Below are 18913 nucleotides of genomic sequence, written 5' to 3'. Positions count from 1 at the left end.
TGGGATTACAGGCGCCCACCACCATGCCCAGCTAATTTTTGTGTTTTTAGTAGAGATGGGGTTTCACTATGTTGGCCAGGCTGGTCTCAAACTCCTGACCTCAGGTGATCCACCTGCCTTGGCCTCCCAAAGTGCTGGGATTACAGGCGTGAGCCACCACACATGGCCAGCAAATTGTTTTTAGATCTGGATCTATTAGTGTCATTTCTATATACTCTTACTTTAAAGGGATTCTCTCCAATTTTGTTCTAAATAGTGATAAAATAAGCAGTAATGACCATAACCAAAAGAAAAGAAAAAAACAAAGAAAGAAACAGCAACGACCAAAAAAACACCCCTAAACTTTGTACACCAAGATACTGAACATAATAGCTTAGACAGAAATGTAACAAAGTAACCTTCATAATATTACTTCAAGTTATCCAAATAACTTCATCTTCAGGTCTATAATCTTATCCTGGCATTTATTAGGCCTAACACAAAGCTCTGCACATAGTATGTGTTTAATAAATATTTACTGATTGAAATGGGGTTGAATTCTGAGTCTGCCACTCATTAACTTGTGTAGCCTTCAGGAAGACATTTAACTTTATTAAACATTAGTTTCCTCCAAATGAGTGTAAAAATATTTACCCTAATATATAGGGTTACTGTGAGGCTCAAAAATTAAACTGCAGCAATAAAATTAGTGAAGGCACTTGGTAAACTGTAATGCATTATTAGTTAAGAAATTTAAAAGTACACCTCCTCATATTGAAACAATATTAAGCAAACTTTCTATCTTAGAAGTGTTGCAGCACTTAAAAGTGCAGAAACAATTATAAAGAGTATGAAATATTGTGTCCAAACTGAATACATCAGCAGCAATTATAAAATGTGTTTTCTCCTGTTACCCCTTGCATAATCCGTTACATGCAGTAACTGCAGCGATAATCAATAAGCTAACTGAGTAAAAGATTAATCAGTTTTGCAATTGCTAATGGAATCTCCAGTACTAGACTCAGATTAGTTTCAGAGTCCCTCTGAGCTGTTCTTCAAAATTCTTCAGCCATTTTAATAAGGATGTGACAAAGTTTAGCATAGTTACCAAAAATCTAATTAATTTGAAACAGAGGGCCAGATTCAACAAGGGGATAACAAGTACAATTTTTTGCTTTGTTTTGTCTGCAAGTTTACTACAGTGTTCATATTTGTTATAAATCTAATTCTAATGCTAATGGCACAATTCAATCAATAATTACATTTTTTTCTCCATGGAAATCTGCCATATTTTTTTAAAAACTTGAGTTCCAAAACAGCACAGTTTAAGTTTATGAGGCACAAATTTTCTATTAAGAAAGAGAGAAGGACGGGAGCAGTGGCTCATGCCTGTAATCCCAGCACTTTGGAAGGCCAAGGCACCTCACCTGAGGTCAGGAGTTCAAGACCAGCAAACATGGTTAAACCCTGTCTCTACTAAAAATACAAAAATTAGCCAGGCGTGGTGGTGTGCACCTGTAATCCCAGCTACTCAGGAGGCTGAGACAGGAGAATTGCTTGAACCCAGGAGGCAGAGGTTGCAGTGAGCCGAGATCGTGCCATTGCACTCCAGCCTGGGCGACAAGGCAAGACTCCATCTCAAAAAAAAAAAAAAAGAAAAGAAAGAAAGAAAGAAAAAAAGAAGAGAAAACAGAGACAGAGATAGAGATAGAGGGAGAGAACTAACCCTCACTCATTGGATACCTATGTGTGTTAGGCTCAGCACTACATATCTATGTTTATTCACTTAGTTTCTTACAATCCTATCCTATTCTGTAAGTATCATCACCTCTATTTAACAGATGAAGCAAATGGTTTATCAGTAAACAACAACAACAACAAAAAAAATTACTCCTTTCATTCTAGGCCATGCCATGCACTCGGGGCACACAATGTATATTTACTGCTTACAAGTTAAGAAGTAGGTTATCTCATATTTCTCATACCTCAAAACATTTACCTAAATAGGCAGGGTTACCTGGTAGACTGCTGAGCTGGTGGAGAGCTGTGGCTTCGCTCACACCCTGTGCAGGTTAGGTTATATCCTCTGATCTTTCAGAGGCTGGCGAAGTAGTGTGAAGACATCTGTGCTGATGGGTGACCTAGGTGACCTCTGGCTCTTTCTTTGGCCACAACCACCCCCCCACCCCCCTCCCCCGCCCTGCCACCTCCATGGGTTTTCCTACTTCTCCAACCACTCCATTCGGTTTCCTGTAAGTGGTTATTACCCCATCTCTCCTTTAAATGCAGGATTTCCCCCACTGTTTTTCATTAACCTTCTCATTTTACACTCTCCTTGAGTTACTTCAGCCACTTCAAAGTTTCAACTACCAGAGGAATCACTGAGACTAATTAGGAGCTGATGAATCACAAATCTTTATTTCCAGCCCAGATTTCTCTCCTAAGTTCTGAAACATAACCAGTTGATAGTGCAGAGCCTCCTCCAATTCAACAGGTCCAAAACTGATTTCCTCTCCTATCCCCTATCAGACCCTAGACCTGTCTTCTACTGCCTGGGTTTATGGTCTCAGGAAATACCATCACTATGACCCTGTTTCCCAAACCAGAAATCTGGAAGTAATCCAAACCATCTCTCTTCTCTTCTCCCCCATATTCAATCACTAAATTTTATTTTATTTTATTATTATTATTATTTTTTGAGATGGAGTCTCACTCTGTCGCCCAGGCTGGAGTGCAGTGGTACGATCTCGGCTCACTGCAACATCCGCCTCCCAGGTTCAAATGATTCTCCTGTCTCAGCCTCCTGAGTAGCTGGGACTACAGGCGCCCGACACCATGCCCAGCTAATTTTTGTATTTTTAGTAGAGACACGGTTTCCCCATGTTGGCCAGGATAGTCTCGATCTCTTTACCTCGTGATTCGCCCACCTCGGCCTCCCAAAGTGCTGGGATTACAGATGTGAGCCACCGCACCTGGCCTTATTTTGTTTTTTTGAGATGGAGTCTTGCTCTATCACCCAGGCTGGAGTGCAATGGTGCGATCCTGGCTCAATACAACTTCCGCCTCCTGGGTTCAAGTGATTCTCCTGCCTCAGCCTCCCGAGTAGCTGATACTACAGGTGCCCACCACCATGCCCAGCTGATTTTTGTATTTTTAGTAGAGATGAGGTTTCACCATGTTGGCCAAGCTGGTCTCAAACTCCTGACCTCACGTGATCCACCCACCTTGGCCTCCCAAAGTGCTGGGATTACAGGCGTGAACCACCATGCCCAGCCTACTAAATTTTATTAACTTGACATCCTCCCTACTTCTCAAATCTGTTAACTTCTCACCAGTCCTGTGACCACCATTGTCTTTCACAGGGAACAGCCCCCTAAGTGGCTTCCATGCTTCATAAATTCTCTACCCCAAGCCACTCTTGAGAAATACTGTTATCAGAAAGGGATCCTTATCCATACCCCAAGAGAGGGTTCTTGGATGTCGTGCAAGAAAGAATTTGGGGTGATTCTACAGAGTAAAGTGAAAGCAAGTTTATTAAGAAAGTAAAGGAATAAAAGAATAGCTCCACCAATAAACCCAGTCAGAGCTGGGTGTTCCCAAAACTAAGAGGAGGAACACATCCACCTTAGGTACAATGCTTGTTTATATGTAAGATAACAAAGCAAAAAACCATATGGAGGAGATGTGCTGCACTACAAGGGCTGGTGACACAGGATTGTTCATCTTTGTGTAACTACTGTCTTCCACAAGAAGATATTATTAAAGATATTATCTTTAAAGCAAAACTCAGAATGCTTTTATTCTTAAGATATCAGGACATCAGGACATTTCCTGGGTCTGTTAAGTCCTGAGTCTGTTTGGTAAACGCTATTAACCTGTTCCCTTAACTCTAAACATCCTGTAACTAAGAATGCCTGACTTTCTGGGGCTGCAGCCCAGCAGGTCTCAGCCTCATTTTACCCAGCTTCTATTCAAGATGGAGTCTGATATGGTTTGGATTTGTGTCCCCACCCACAAATCTCATGTCGAATTGGAGGAGGGGTCCACTGAGAGATGACTGGATCATGGGGGTGGATTTCCCCCTTGCTGTTCTCATGATAGTGAGTGGATTCTCACGAGATCTGATGGTTTAAAAGTGTGTGGTAACTCCCGCCCCACCCTCTACCCAACTGTCTCTCCTGCCACCCTGGGAAGAAAGTACTTGCTTCCCCTTTGTCTTCTGCCATGATTGTAAGTTTCCTGAGGCCTCCCCAGCCATGTAGAACTGTGTCAATTAAACCTCTTTTCTTTATAAATTACTCAGTCTCAAATAGCTCTTTATAGCAATGTTGTTAGAGGCATTTGAATCAGAGCAACTCCATCTTGAGTGAGGGCTAGGAAAAATGAGGCTGGGACTTCCCGGGCTACATTCCCAGGAAGTTAGGTATTCCTAGGCTCTAGCTGTTTATGATTAAGGGAACAGATTGATAATGTTTACTAAATATACCCAGATTCAGGAATGTCCTGATATCCTAATATCTTGAGAACAGATGCATTCCTAATTTTGCTTTAAACAAAATAATATCAGGCCAGGCACGGTGGCTCACGCCTGTAATCCCAGCACTTTGGCAGGCCGAGGCAGGCAGATCACAAGGTCAGGAGGTCGAGACCAGCCTGGCCAATATGGTGAAAACTTGTCTCTACTGAAAATACAAAACTTAGCTGGGCGTGTTGGCAGGTGCCTGTAGTCCCAGCTACTCAGGAGGTTGAGGCAGGAGAATCGCTTGAACCCGGAGGTGAGTTTGCAGTGAGCCGAGATCGAACCACTGCACTCCAGCCTGGGCAACAGAGCAAGACTCCATCTCAAAAAAAAAAAAAAAAAAAAGGTTAATATCAATTCTTGCAAAATATAGTAATTAAGAAAATGAATCCTTTATCACAAACCCTTGTAGCAGAGCACATCTCCCCATGATCCTTTTTTATCCTATACATAAACAAACATCATACTTAGGGTGGGCACATTCATCCTCCTACTTTCGGGAACGTCCTACTCTATGGAGTGAGTAGCTATTCTTTCACGACTTTACTTTCTTAATAAACTTACTTTCACTTTGCACTGTGGACTCACCCTGAATTCTTTCTTGCACAAGATCCACGAACTCTCTCTTAGGGTCTGGATTGGGACCCCTTTCCGATAACAGCATGAAAACAGACTAACACAGAGTCGCTATGGCTCAAATGCCTCTGACAATATGAGATATGATCATGTCACTTCCCTGTTCCCTCAAGCTAAGGCCCTCCATGGTCTAACCCACCTTCCTCCAAGCCCCATCTCCCACCCTCTCCCCTGTCACTGTCCATACAGACTGAATCACAGGCAGCTCCTACTGACTCACCAGGCATTCTTTAAACACACTTTTCTTTCTGCCCCAAACATCCTTCCTAGTCCCCTTGTCCTAACTTACTCCACCTGGACACTGCCCTCTTCAGGAAGCCTTTTTGGTCCCCAAAGCTAGATTAGACACTTCTTGTGCTCATGGAGCACCTAATGCTTAGGTGTATTATATCATTTATCACTCCGCTTGGTAATTATGAGTTTTTCTTGTCTTCCCACACTGAACTCTGTTTCGTTTTTTGTTAATCTCCCTGACTGGACCATGGGCTCCTGGAGGGCATGAACTGTATGCTCACTGCACCCCCACCACCTTGCATAGCGCTTGGCCAGAGAACTGCTATCCAATAAACATTTGCTGCATGAAAAACTGACTGGATGAATGAGGAAACAAACCAGCGAGTGAGTGACCTCAGGCCCCAGCTCTCTATTGACTAGCTGTGTGACCTCAAGAAAGGCACACAATTGTTTATGCCTCTGTATCCTCTGCTGTAAAAATAGGGAAAAAACCTGCCTTGCTGACCTTATAAAGATGTTAAGAAGATCAAAATTAAAGGAGCTGGTATATGGGAAACCTTCTTAAAAAGTACTTGAAAAAAAAATCTTGAAATAGGAAACGGTGCCTTGAATCTCTCATTTCCAAGTAAGAGTACATAGAAGAAACATGTTCGCAACAATAGGGTGACACAGAAACCACAAAACAAGGCAACTGAGATATCTGGACAAAGTACAGTGGTAGAATTTAACTGGTTTATCGAGGTTGAGTCAGTATCCCCTCCCTTCCCCTCAATTATTACAGCACTATAAATAATAAAGTAAATGGGTATTGTGGGGAATACTGTTTCTCTTTTGGAAGCTCAACAAGGGCAGGAACCATGCCTTGTATATTTTATTTCCTCTTATGCCGGAGGTATTAACCTGGGATCTATATGGGCTTTAGGAGATCCTTGAAGCTGGCGAAATGCTGCATTATGTGAATTTTCTGGGGGAAAAAATAAACAACTTCCCACAGATTTTCAATAAGGACTATGCCTTCAAAAACCTGGGAAATCACTGCCATATAGTGCCTAGCACATTACAGACACGGCACAAATGTTTACAGGAAGAATCCAGAGAGGAACTGATATAGACATAGTAACGACTCTCGTTGGTCATACCTTCTAACTTATTCAGCAGCAAGTCTCATGTACAGAGGAGATACCAGGCCTACTTATTATTCTTCCATATATTTATAACAGGACAGTTTCTCAAATCTCTCCTTAGCATGCCTAACAGACAACATAATTGGTACAGTATTTCACTTATAAGGAATACTCATGCTGTTTTTTTCATACTAATGATAAAATTTTCAAATTCCTGTTGTCAATACTGCAAGCATACCCTATTATATGTAGCTCAGTCAGTAATTACAGCAATAATCAATAAACTAACCAATTATTTGCAGTCCACAGTTAATTTATTAGTTTTCCCAGTGAAGAACTCAACAATCTTAACTCTATCAAATGGCTACAAATTCCATTATAACCCTACTCAGATGTATCATTAGTTATACCTTCTTTCAATTATTTCTCATACTTTACATTAAGAGGCTTTTCCTTTATGATGCTGACCTCTCACAAAGCACACAACTGCCCCAGTAGTCAAAAATAACATATGAAGCCAATCTATTTTGAATATCAAATTAATAGCTACATTTACTTACCTGGCTTCAGGCTCTGACTCCTCAATAACTCATTGCTCCTGTCATGAGGAGACTACAATGTGTACAAGTTCTTCCTTGAAAGACTCGACCGAGGGTCCACATATGGTCACAGATTGATTAGATGATGAGAAAGAAAATCACAATGTGAAGGTCAACAGGGACCAACTCTGGGCCCTATTTATAGGCTCATGTTATTGGATAGATGTATTTATTAATGACTTGAAAGTGAAAATGACAGCAAGTTGGCCAAGTTTTATGATAACACCATTTGGATAAAACCATAAAGAACTTTAAGGAGCTCCAGATGGTCTTCATAGAAGTTTGGGCAGCCAATAGCAGATGAAATTCAAATTGGCTAAGTTTAAGGTAATACGTGTTGGCAGAAGGAGTTTAAATTTGTATTCAGCAACAGGCCCAAAATTTATGGGATCCTCTCAGCTGAAACTTTCAGAGTTATTACCTTGGTTAGCTTGGGGTAGTGTCCACACTGACCTTTCACCTGATTTTTAGGCTGTAGCAATTCTGCTATTCCTCTTAAAGTAGAAGTTTTAATAGTAGCTTCAGGGAACCCGCCACTTAAATAAAACAGGACTATCAGGCCCTGCAGACAGCAAGCCAAATGAGACATTTCGTTATAAATAGGCTAAGCGGAACCCTCCACAGAGATGGAACTGAACTGGGAGCAGAGCCATATAAATGACAAAATGTTGGTGGTCCAAACCTCCTATTCCAGTGGTCCCCAGAGTGCCCTGCTGCCACCAAGACTGAGGCCTGCTCGTGCTTATCTTTTCCTTTGCTTCCAAGAGCCACATAATAAATCCCTCGTTCTGATGCAAACTTGAATATGCTTCTGCTCCTTGCTACCAAACAGGCTCCAACATAGATCACAACAGGGGCTAAAAGGGGTCACTACACTTTTATCACTATTTCAAAGGCATCCAAATGTTCCAAACAACACAGAGAAGAGAATTAAAATAATATGTCTCTGGAAAAAAGTTTTCTTTTTTGACTAGGATAAGAAAACAAAACAAAAACTTTACTTACAGCTTGGAGCATGTCATTATTTGAGTAAATAAACAAATTCCCAAAACAATTTATTTCCTTCAGTTTCCCTTTCTCATTCTTTTCACCATTTCTCCACCTTCCCTGAAGAATATACTGTGTAATCAGTTGTTTGGATGAATTGCATTGAATTAGGGGACTAACAACTCATTGAAAGCTGAACTGATTTTGCCACCTGCAAAGTTCAAAGTAGAACCTATTTAATATGTGGCATGTTTGAAAGCACCATGTGGAAAATGAGCTTCCAACTTCTTTGTTCTTTAAAGAAAACTTCCTAATAGCTAAGGCCCTGATGCTATTAAATATTCAACTTCTAAATGGACAACAAATTTGGTAAACAAGGTAAAACACAGCCTTGTAGGTAAGGACAAAACCTTTAAACTTTCAGACGCCCACAGAGTTTTTTTTTTGAGACAGAGTCTTGCTCTGTCGCCCAGGCTGGAGTGCAGTGGTGTGATGTCGGCTCACTGCAAGCTCCGCCTCCCGGGTTCAAGCAATTCTCCTGCCTCAGCCTCCCGAGTAGCTGGGACTACAGGCGCATGCCACCGCGCCCAGCTAATTTTTTGTATTTTTAGTAGAAATGGGGTTTCACAGTGTTAGTCAGGATGGTCACGATCTCCTGACCTCATGATCCACCTGCCTCAGCCTCCCAAAGTGCTGGGATTACAGGAGTGAGCCACTGCACCCACCCAACAGAGTATTTTTTACATTTCTCTATAAACTCAAGTACAGTGACATTTTGGTAATAAGTATTATTTTTTACACGCAGGAAAAAGCAGTATTTGCAAAGCTGAGCAGGACTATAACAGATACCACAACAAAAACCTTATTTAAAACAACCAGGAGCAAAGAGACTGAGAGTCTGTATCCAGGCATTCCCTTTAATTAGCCATGTGACTTCCAACTGATATCTGAATCTTCTATTCTCTGTGGGCCTCAATGTCCTTATTTGTAAAATGAAAGAGTTGAACAAAACCTCTGTGGTTACCTTCCAATTCTACTTGAGTAACTGCATGATTTTAGAGGCAATGTCCAAGTTAGGTATACTAGGATAAAGCCAATCATATCCCAATTTATAAGGTGCTCCACAGGTCAAAAAGTATTTTTCCCTCATAGTACTCAACTTCTAACAAGGTACACTGTGGTCAAATACACCAAAGGGAATACTTACACTTTACTTAAATATAAGGACTCTTGTACTGAATATAATACAAGGTCTCATAATGGGAGGCATTACAGTAAAATGTATGCCATACTCTTCTGGCAATGTGGGAAAAAATGATATAAAGAGTGAGAATAGACAAAATGATGAAAATTATTTTTGTTAATACTGTGTTCCACTCACACAAGCCTCTCAATATTAAGAGAACCAGGTGTAATAAATCCCTGGACACAGGATTTAGCAGAAACAAATACAAATCTATTTACAAAAGCAAGATGTATTGGCTAAATTTCTTAATGAAAGGTCACCCAAAAGAAGAGGTTAACAGTAAAATAATCCCCTCCTAGAACTGGGCCTCCATAGAACTACCAGACAACAAACACAAAAAAATGGAAAAAAGCAGCACGCTATTTTCAATCTTTCTAGAAAATGAGAGGAGGAAATGAGAACAACAACAACAAAATTTAAACTACATTAAGGGAATATTTAATTAGCAATGATCAGGTATTTAGTTTTCAGAATATGTAGGTTGTGCGTATTTTTTTTCTAATAAAGCATTTCAAATTATAATTAAAAAAATACTTTATGGAGGAATTAAAAAGATGCAATAGTGTCAGAGGAAAAGCCATGATCCCAGAAGTGGAATATTCTAACAACATAACTTACAAGAAACTATGCTATAAAAACAGATTGTTGATTAACACAAACTCATAACAAAATGCAGAGCAGCTATCACAATGGTGCTGTAATAACACTTGGCTGCTGAATTCTTTCAATACATTAAATATCTCCTTGGAGACCAAATTACTTTACATTTTCTTAAAAGACAATTTATTATAGCTTTGTTTTCTTCTCATTATCTCTTAAAAATATATCTAATGAAGAAAAGAATACAACTTCTAAATAACTTACATAAAATGGTACTAATGTGTGACAACAGACTTTGGTTTAATATGTTGGTTATTATTTAACAGCACACAACAACCTATTGTCATGACAAATCCTTACCATAATACAATATTCCATGTGTCACATGTATCAAAAACCACTGTATGCCATTATTATGGCACTCATAAAATTAACAGCCTCAGGCTGCTAGCGATTTAAATAATTGATAAGTTTTCAATTAAAAAGGCAACATTTTCAGGTCTAATACAAAAATCTATTTAAATTACTGATAAAAATGTACACTTGTACTGGCCCAAAGCCAGAAAATGCTTGCATCCAAGAGGGGGAAAAAGTAATTCTTCAAGTTTCAACTCAGAGGTTGCAAATTTGTTTTTATTCTTATGCAGAGATATAGGCTGTTTATTTACTTAACCTTTGTAATCAATGAAAAAGAATGATTAAAGGACTAATGGTAAAAGTGCCTCTATTTTTGCTTTCCCACATATGGCTTTTAAAGAAATACTAAGGTGACCACAGGTTTACTGAATTCTATATGAAAAACTAAGCTCTTCTGGCCGGGTGTGGTGGCTCATGCCTGTAATCCCAGCACTTTGGGAGGCCAAGGTGAGCGGATCACTTGAGATCAGGAGTTCGAGACTAGCCTGGTTAATATCGAGAAATCCCATCTCTACCAAAAAGTACAAAAATTAGCCGGGCGTAGTGGTGGGAGCCTGTAATCCCAGCTACCCGGGAGGCTGAGGCATGAGCCTCACTTGAACCCAGGAGGAGGAGGTTGCAGTGAGCCGATATCAGGCTACTGTGCTCCAGCCTAGGCAACAGAATGAGATTTCATCTCAAAAACAAAACAAAACCAAAAACAAAAGAAAAAAAAAACTTTTTGTAAAAAACAATAAAAATGTGGTAATCTGTCAGTATCTTCCCTATGCCTTTATACCAAATCCTGGACTCAAACTTCAGAGCCAAACTGAACCTACAAAATAAAGACCAATGCAAATTTGTAGGAACATGCTGGTAATCATGAGGACCACCAACCAAAACCTACTGTAAGGCTAGGTCCAAATGGTTCTCCTTAAATTTCGATCATAAGAACCAAGACAGATCAAAATGACAGCCAACCTGGCCAGGCACCTTGGCTCATGCCTGTAATTCTAGCACTTTGGGAGGCTGAGGCAGAAGGACCACTTGAGGCCAGGAGTTTGAGGCCAACCTGGGCAACAAAGCAAGACCCCATCTCTACAAAAAATTTTTTTAAATTAGCTCATCAATGAGATAGATGACTTCTATTCAGACAAAAAAAAAAGTGGACCCAAGAAATCTCAGAAACTTTTAAACTAAGGACATGTAATGTAAGATTATGTAATCATATTTTCCTACAACACAAAAATAATTAAACACTGAATTTGAGAAAATAAGCATATGCTGTAAGGAATATATGGTGCAGAAAGCACAACTAAGGTATTATAAAAACCCAAATTATTTAGAATTTCATAATGATGATGACAGTCCGGGCGCAGTGGCTCACGCCTGTAATCCCAGCACTTTGCAAGGCCGAGGCGGGTGGATCACGGGGTCAGGAGTTTGAGACCAGCCTGGCCAACATGATGAAACCCCGTCTCTACTAAAAATACAAAAATTAGCCAGGCATGGTGGTGGGTGCCTATAATTCCAGCTACTCAGGAGGCTGAGGCAGGAGAATTGCTCGAACCCGGGAGACAGAGGTTGCAGTGAGCCAAGATGGTACCACTGCACTCCAGCCTGGGTGACAGAGCAAGACTCCATCTCAGAGAAAAAAAAAAAATAACAGTGATGACATAAAAAAAAACCGCAAAGAGGAAGGTGGGGGAGAGACAGTGTAAAACAGTAAATGAGCAACAGCTTGGGCATGAAAAGAAACTGAACTTAAATTCCATATTCACATTCATACTAGCTCTAAGACCTTGAGCTTATCTCTTAACCACAGCTTCCTCATCTAAAAAATAAGGATGATAATATCTGTCTTACAGAGTGATTATTAAAACTAAAAAAATTAAATACCTCAAGCATTTTGTACATAGCAGTAACTTAGAAATGGAAATCATCATTATTATTATCACTGTGACCACACCCACTAACATTTTCAAAAAGCACAATTTGTAAGATCATACCCAAAAGTACGTATCTTTTGCATGTGGTTAAGTTGAACACATAATGAAAGTATATTGATGTCAGTTCTCTGCAATGGACATATGTGAGAAAATTAGAACCCATCTGTGTGTGTGGGTTTTCTAAAATAAGCATGTCACATTCTCAGGAGAGTTAGCCAATCTATCAATACCAGTGCTAGACGTTTTCAGCAGACAATCCTACTCTGCCTTTCAAGGTACTGATGAGCCCAGCTCTAAATTCTCAGTACACAAAGACTCTCACATAAGTGAATGCGAAGTCAATGGGAAATTGACTTTTCCTATTCTGTGCTGGTTGGAATGCAATGCTCTGTTAATCATCCTATCCTTCTTGTTCTCTATTCTCCTACCCTAAATTAAAACTATTGGCAGAAACCCATACAGACAGTTTACAGTTTTCATTACAATGAAACAATATCCTGGCTGAAGCTGAAGTCTATCAAAAACCTACAACCTAACTGTTGACTAAGATTAGGGTCTCAGTGAAAAGCAAGAGCCCTGATTCCATCATTTCCACGATTCCAAATGATTCCATCATTTGCATTTGTATAGAACTTTTAACTTTTCAAAGGGTTTTCACATCTATTCTCCCATTTGATCATTACAATGGGCCTGTGCAGTATAAAGGACAAGTATTATTATCCACAATTGACAGATGAGGCAACTACAGCACTGAAAGGTTAAGTGATTTGCCTAGGGCCAAGAAACCACAGTAGAGCTAAGGTCTCCTGACTTCCAGTCCAATGCTCTTTCTACCAGGCCACTGGAAAAGGTTTTGTAAACAGATTACAGACTCAGATATAATAAAAAAAACTTGAGAGGAAGGCTCAAATCAAGACTCAGGTAACCTATGTCTCCTCATGATAGCTGAATTTTTCAAGCTTAGTATTGAAGCTTTAGAAATATGCCCTTTTCTCTTGTTTACTTCAGTATCAGACAACTGTTAACACAGATTTTCAGTAAAACTTTAAACACAAAAGAAAAGTCGTTTCAGAATATATTCAGATCACTTTGATTCAGTAAGTAACCCTGTAGTTCATTTTCGGTGGGAGTATTATGGGTAGTGCATAAATAACCAAGAGTACATCTTTAAATCGTGTATCCATATTAAGCCTGCAGCTACATTGTAACTATAGTCTGGAAGGGTGAGAGAGATCTCCAGTTGAAAGTAGATTTTGAAAAATTTTTTAGAGCCCAGGGGTTCATTTTTAATGAGCCGTTACTTTAAGTACTGCATAAAAAATACAGGAAATTGATAGTCCATTTAGTCTGCACCATACCTAATGCAAAAGTCATTAAGATGCATTATTCTTAATGTTTATGATATGATCAGTAAGTGTCTTTTGAAAATAATGCCCTTAACTTTCACGTACGGAAATCTTTGAAACCTTTACCTATTATATAGAAAAATGTATGACAACTGTGATTTATTTACTTGTCTTCACTATGCCCAAGAAACAGCATCCTCAATCACGTTAACATTTTAAAAAATAGTCTTCATTTGTCGTATACTTACATATGACAGCATTGCCTTCATTTCCTCATCACTTCTCACTGTAATTCGATCACCATCTTCATCTTCATCTGTTTAAAAGCAACATAATGCAAATGATAAGGTGTGCATTTGTTTAATGCACAAAGGGAACATAATATAAACGGTTTATTACAATGTGATATTCTAACCCTCAACACCACATTTTGGGGGGATGCTGACATTATTAGTTTGTTGTTTTGTTTTCCATTTGGAATATGATCAGAATCTCAATATAAAACTTTCTTTTAGGGATAGCAGAAAATTAAAATATTGCTCATGTCATTCACAACATATCTCTAGGTTAAAGTAAATGTAACTGGAGTATGACAAAACAGGCTTGGTTAGCAGAACTAAAAACCAATGAGAGGCCAGTCTTGTTCTACTATCCATACTTTTTAAATCTCCCAAACAGCACCATACCCCGATTTCTCCATTCTTCCTCTCTCCCAGGCAATCTATCATCTCACAACAGCATGATAAAAATGGCTAACACTTACTGAACACTACAATACATGAGGCACTGTGATCTATGCTTCATACGCAATACCTCCTTGAAAACCTCGTAACAAACCTACGACACGAACATCATTATTATTATTCTCTTTCCACAGGAGAACCTAGGCCTAGTGCAAGGTTAACTTGTAAAGCAGCTCTAATACAGGTCTCCCCCATTCCATTTAGCAGCTCTTTTTCCGAACGGTTTCACTTGTTTTGCATACTCTCCAGCCATAGAAAGCTTCAAATGCTATTCATGCTATTTTGAAATAATTTAAGTCTTAAGGCTGGAGGACAAGACCTCACAAACTACATAACCAGAATGTGTAAATTTGAGTAAGTATCATCAGAGGCCACATCTAGAAATAATGTATTTATTTCATGATACTTCTGTTATTCAAAGTAGTTTTTAAAATATCTCTTCAAAACTGCTTTAAAAGCCTGAAGATAGACTATGTGAGATTATTAAATCTCATTTTTAACCCAAAATGAAATTGTTGGCCTGATCACTTACCCACACCATCTGCCAAGCATGTCTAAGAATGACTTATGGCTATTTCTAAATATATAGTTAACTATTCATCCTTTTATAAACATTTGTCAACAGTGAGGACAGCCTATGTAGTAGACTGTAAATGCACAGTTGAAAGAAATGCCAAAAACGTCCGGAGCAACGTACAGAGCCTCCCAAGGGGACAACTTGGACGGGGCAGGCTCTCAGCAGGATGCCTCAGTTCTGGTGTTAACAATCGGAATTATTATTTTTGTTCACTCTTGGGCATATAATTGCTGATTTGATCATATAGAAAGACTGTTCTGATCCCAAGCCTGGAGAATCTCAGACAAATCTCTCATCATGAAGAGAATAACCTTGCCCAACATGGTCGGGGGACGCTTACTGAAAGTACAGAGGGAGTTCAGTTCAACACACAGATCTTCCCCTACCACAAGTCAGTGGGTCTTCCCTCCTGTCCGGCTGTAGTTCCAAGGATATCCCCCTGCTTGGTGACTAGGCTATGGGGACCCTAGGAGGAAGCTTGTGTTCTTTCACAATTAGCCTATTAAAGCAAAATACTTTCTCCCTTTATCTCTTCAGTGGCCAACAGCAATCTGACAGCATGATCGAAACCAGCACTTGGACCAGTCCTGTTCAGTGACCCATAGCTCTCACTCTTTCCAAGCACTTGTTTCTGGATCCTGGTTCACTGCTGCAGAGTTCCCCAACAATGTGAATCGGCATCATCAAGATCACACTGTCTAAATCTAGGAGAGTCATTATCAGTATTCTGCTATCAAGCGTTGCCTGTTTTCAGAGTAAAAGGCACACACTGGTCACTTTCAGTAATGAAGAAGGCACAGTCCTGAGAGATGTTACACACATAAAGGTTTTTTCATTCGCTTTAGATACAGAATCTCTAGAGCCAAATTGGGAGAGAAATGCCATTCTAGCTGTAGAAAGAGAAGAAAGGAGTCTGTCTATATATAGGTTCTAGAAACTAATATTTTCAAGGTTAAGGTGAAAGTTTTCTTAAAAATGCAGGAGACAGGAAAAAACAGAATACAAATGATATAATGTTACATATCACCACACGCGAAAGCACTTTACATTTTTGCTTTAAAACCAGGTCAAATTCTCTTTAAATGTAGGCTAAACCGATTTGTTCTTTATGAAGTTCTGAACCGGGCATAAAAACAAATTCCAAGCTGAATAAAGTAGTTTTTTAAAATAAATCTCATTTCTGCAACTAAGCTAGCTGTAGAGATTATGGTTAAAAAGAGACTGCTTATACTTGAATTTCAATATGCCCAAGACCTGAATAAGGTATTGCTCACATAGGATGGGCAAGTGCTTATATTTTGGTAAAACGAGTGAAAACCCTTCTTATAATTTATTTAAAAAAGGGGGGGGCACCGATTACAGAAAGATCATTTAAATCACAATCAAGAACAAAAGGAGAGTTCTTCAACTTCTCAAAGCTAGAGCTTGAACCTTTAAGGCTACTTAAACCAAAATATTCTGGAATTCTAAATTTCTAAGAAATCTCTTGAGGGATTATTTCAGAAGAAAAAGATCTGTGAAAGAAGTCAGCTACCAGAATAATTTCTTGTAGAGAAGTTGCATAAAAAGTAGTTATGAAACATTACAAGAGCATTTGCTTAAGTGGACAGAAAACTGAAGCCAAAATGCTAGAATAGCTTTTGACATCAACCCAGTGATAAAATGTTGGAACTATCCCCTTAGGGGGTCTGACTCCAAAAGAAGGTTTCAGATAAGTTGAAAGAGGCATTCTAATAAAGGCTGGGGATAAAATCAAGCTTATATGGCATACTGATGAATAGTTGTTGTGGGTTAACAGGATACCTAGCTTTATGTAGGTATTGGTTTTCTTTACAAACTGCTCTTTGGGAAACTGTCCGATTTGCTCTTTAATATCTATGCTTAGTCGTTTTATTAAAGACTCCTTGTTTTTGTCCAAGAGGAAACTGAGTTGGAAAAGTAACCACACCCATGAGAAGACTGGTGGCTCCAGCCAAAAGGCAAAAGCTGAGCTATCTCTGACCCCTTGATGGCAGCCCAAGAGCAAACCACTCACCTTAACCTGTAAAGCAAAAATGCACTTCTCTCTAAAGACAGTGAATTGACAGCTACGAAAAGTTAGTGAAGGGTAAGAAAGCAGAAATACATATTAAGCAAATTACTATGACAGTAGCCTAAAATACTTTTCTGAACAAAAACTTGGATATATACAGCCCATCTAGCCAAGACTCAGGCTAGCTGCCTATCAAGCTGGATAAGCTATAAAAATTACACTAGCTGGAACCATAAATCATAAAAACTTACTAAACTGGCACAAAGTTTCAGAGGTACAAATATGTTAGAGAACAACACTAGAAAGTAGTGATACTAAGAAGTCAAAAAAAAATTTGAGCTTTTTCTATCTTATACATGGAGGTTCTTTGCCATCTGACCAAAAAAGCATTACCGGATATGACCAAGAAAAGGGGTGGGGGTAGGGGAGCAGACAGATCTGATACACTGGTTCACAATGAGAATTCCAGGCTTCTTTAGTTGCCTGGAGCATAGTAATATGATTTTCCAGCACATTAGGGAAGCAAAAGTAGAACCAGAAAGCCTATGTACTGGCTAGATTTTGTTAATGTCACTTAAAATGGAGGAAAAAATCCTAGCAAGATACCAAATAGAGTGCAGCAGATGGTAAACAAATATTATGAAGCAATCTTCACAAAATCTGCAGTGTGTCACAAATATACAAAATGGCAGAATTTGGGAAAAGCGAATCATAACAGGCCATATGTTGTTAGCGATTTTATTTGAGGCAACATGCAATCCAAAAGAAAAACCAAGAAGAGAAACATAAAGGCCCAATAGAGAGGAGAGGCAGCCTCAGGTAAGGGGCGGTCAAAATGGCCTACTGAGTAAACAGCAGACAAACAGCAGACTCCAGGGAGCTCTCAGCCAAACAGCACCCACTGCGGTGACAGGGGCTCAAGAAGGCTTTCAAGAGAAACAATCTAGCTTCTACAAAGAGCTACAGAAAGTTAAGGCAATATATTATATGTCATTTGTCACACTCCTTCTGTGCCAGGTGGCAATTAGAACTACTGCAAAGGCACTTTTGCCAGGTAAGAGAAAAGAAATGAAAACATAATTGTAGAAGTTATAAAGACACCAACAGGAAACTACCAGAAAAGATGTCAAGTTTAAAGCCCTTCTCAGGCATGGAGTTAATGACGCAGGCAGGACCAGAGGCCATACTTTCCATGGCCACATCTTCATACCCATGAGTTTTAATTTAGCTTCCTGCTTCTCTCTTCCTGATTCCTTCCTCACTTCTTTGCTTTCTTCCTCCTTCCAGCAAATAAAAGTACCCACTATGTGGTAGGCACTGTTCTGGGCACTGGGACGGTAACAGTGAAAAAAGAAAAAACAAACAAAATTCTGCCCTCATGGAACATACACTCTAGTGGAAAGAGACTGAAGGAGGTGAGGGAGTGGGCCTTGCTGGTATCTGGGGAAAGACTGTTCCAGGCAGAGGGAGCAGCTAATACAAAGGCCCTGGGTCAGAGGAACGCCTGGCATGTTTGACAGACAGAAAGGAAGCCGGAGTGGCTAGCACAGAATGAGAGGTGGGGGCAGAAACACACGGGTTCAGAGAAACAATGGTGGGACAGGTTGAGGCCAGATGCAAAAATGCAGAGCCTTGTAGGGCATTTTAAGGACTTGGTCTTTTACTTTGGAGTGAGATGGAAATCACTGGAGGGTTGTGAGTGTGGTGGTGTCACCTGACTTCTAAAAGAATCACTCTGGCTGTCATGTGGAAAAGAGGCTGTATAGAGGCAAAAGTAGAACAGGGAGACCAGTTAGGAGGCCACTGTCCTAATCCCGGTGAGAGATGATGGTGGCCTAAACCAAGCTGAGGTTTTGAGAAGTCATCACATGCTGGATAAATTTGGAGATAGAGCCAACAGGACTTGCTGATGAATGGGATATAGAAAGCTTATCCTTATTACTTCA

At 39.6% G+C, this 18913-nt stretch overlaps 1 protein-coding gene across 7 annotated transcripts in view; it reads right to left on the bottom strand.

Annotated features, from left to right (window-relative positions):
- The window catches only part of MAP2K5 (mitogen-activated protein kinase kinase 5), a 260308-nt gene that overhangs the window by 225719 nt on the left and 15676 nt on the right, over positions 1-18913 (bottom strand). For 6 of the 7 annotated variants that reach the window (XR_010137177.1, XM_063716193.1, XM_054531617.2 and 3 more), the window contains one exon: positions 13864-13931. Coding sequence is in view for 5 of the 7 variants with exons in the window: in XM_063716193.1 (XP_063572263.1) it covers positions 13864-13931 (68 nt within the window). In the remaining 2 variants the exon portion in view is untranslated. Of the gene's footprint in view, positions 1-7052; positions 8611-13863; positions 13932-18913 lie in introns of those variants that run through there. The other variant, XM_063716197.1, reaches the window with a different exon arrangement.

This window comes from Pongo abelii, chromosome 16 (assembly GCF_028885655.2).
Source record: "Pongo abelii isolate AG06213 chromosome 16, NHGRI_mPonAbe1-v2.0_pri, whole genome shotgun sequence".
NCBI lineage: Eukaryota > Metazoa > Chordata > Mammalia > Primates > Hominidae > Pongo > Pongo abelii.
This window is presented reverse-complemented; position numbering and strand designations above follow the sequence as displayed.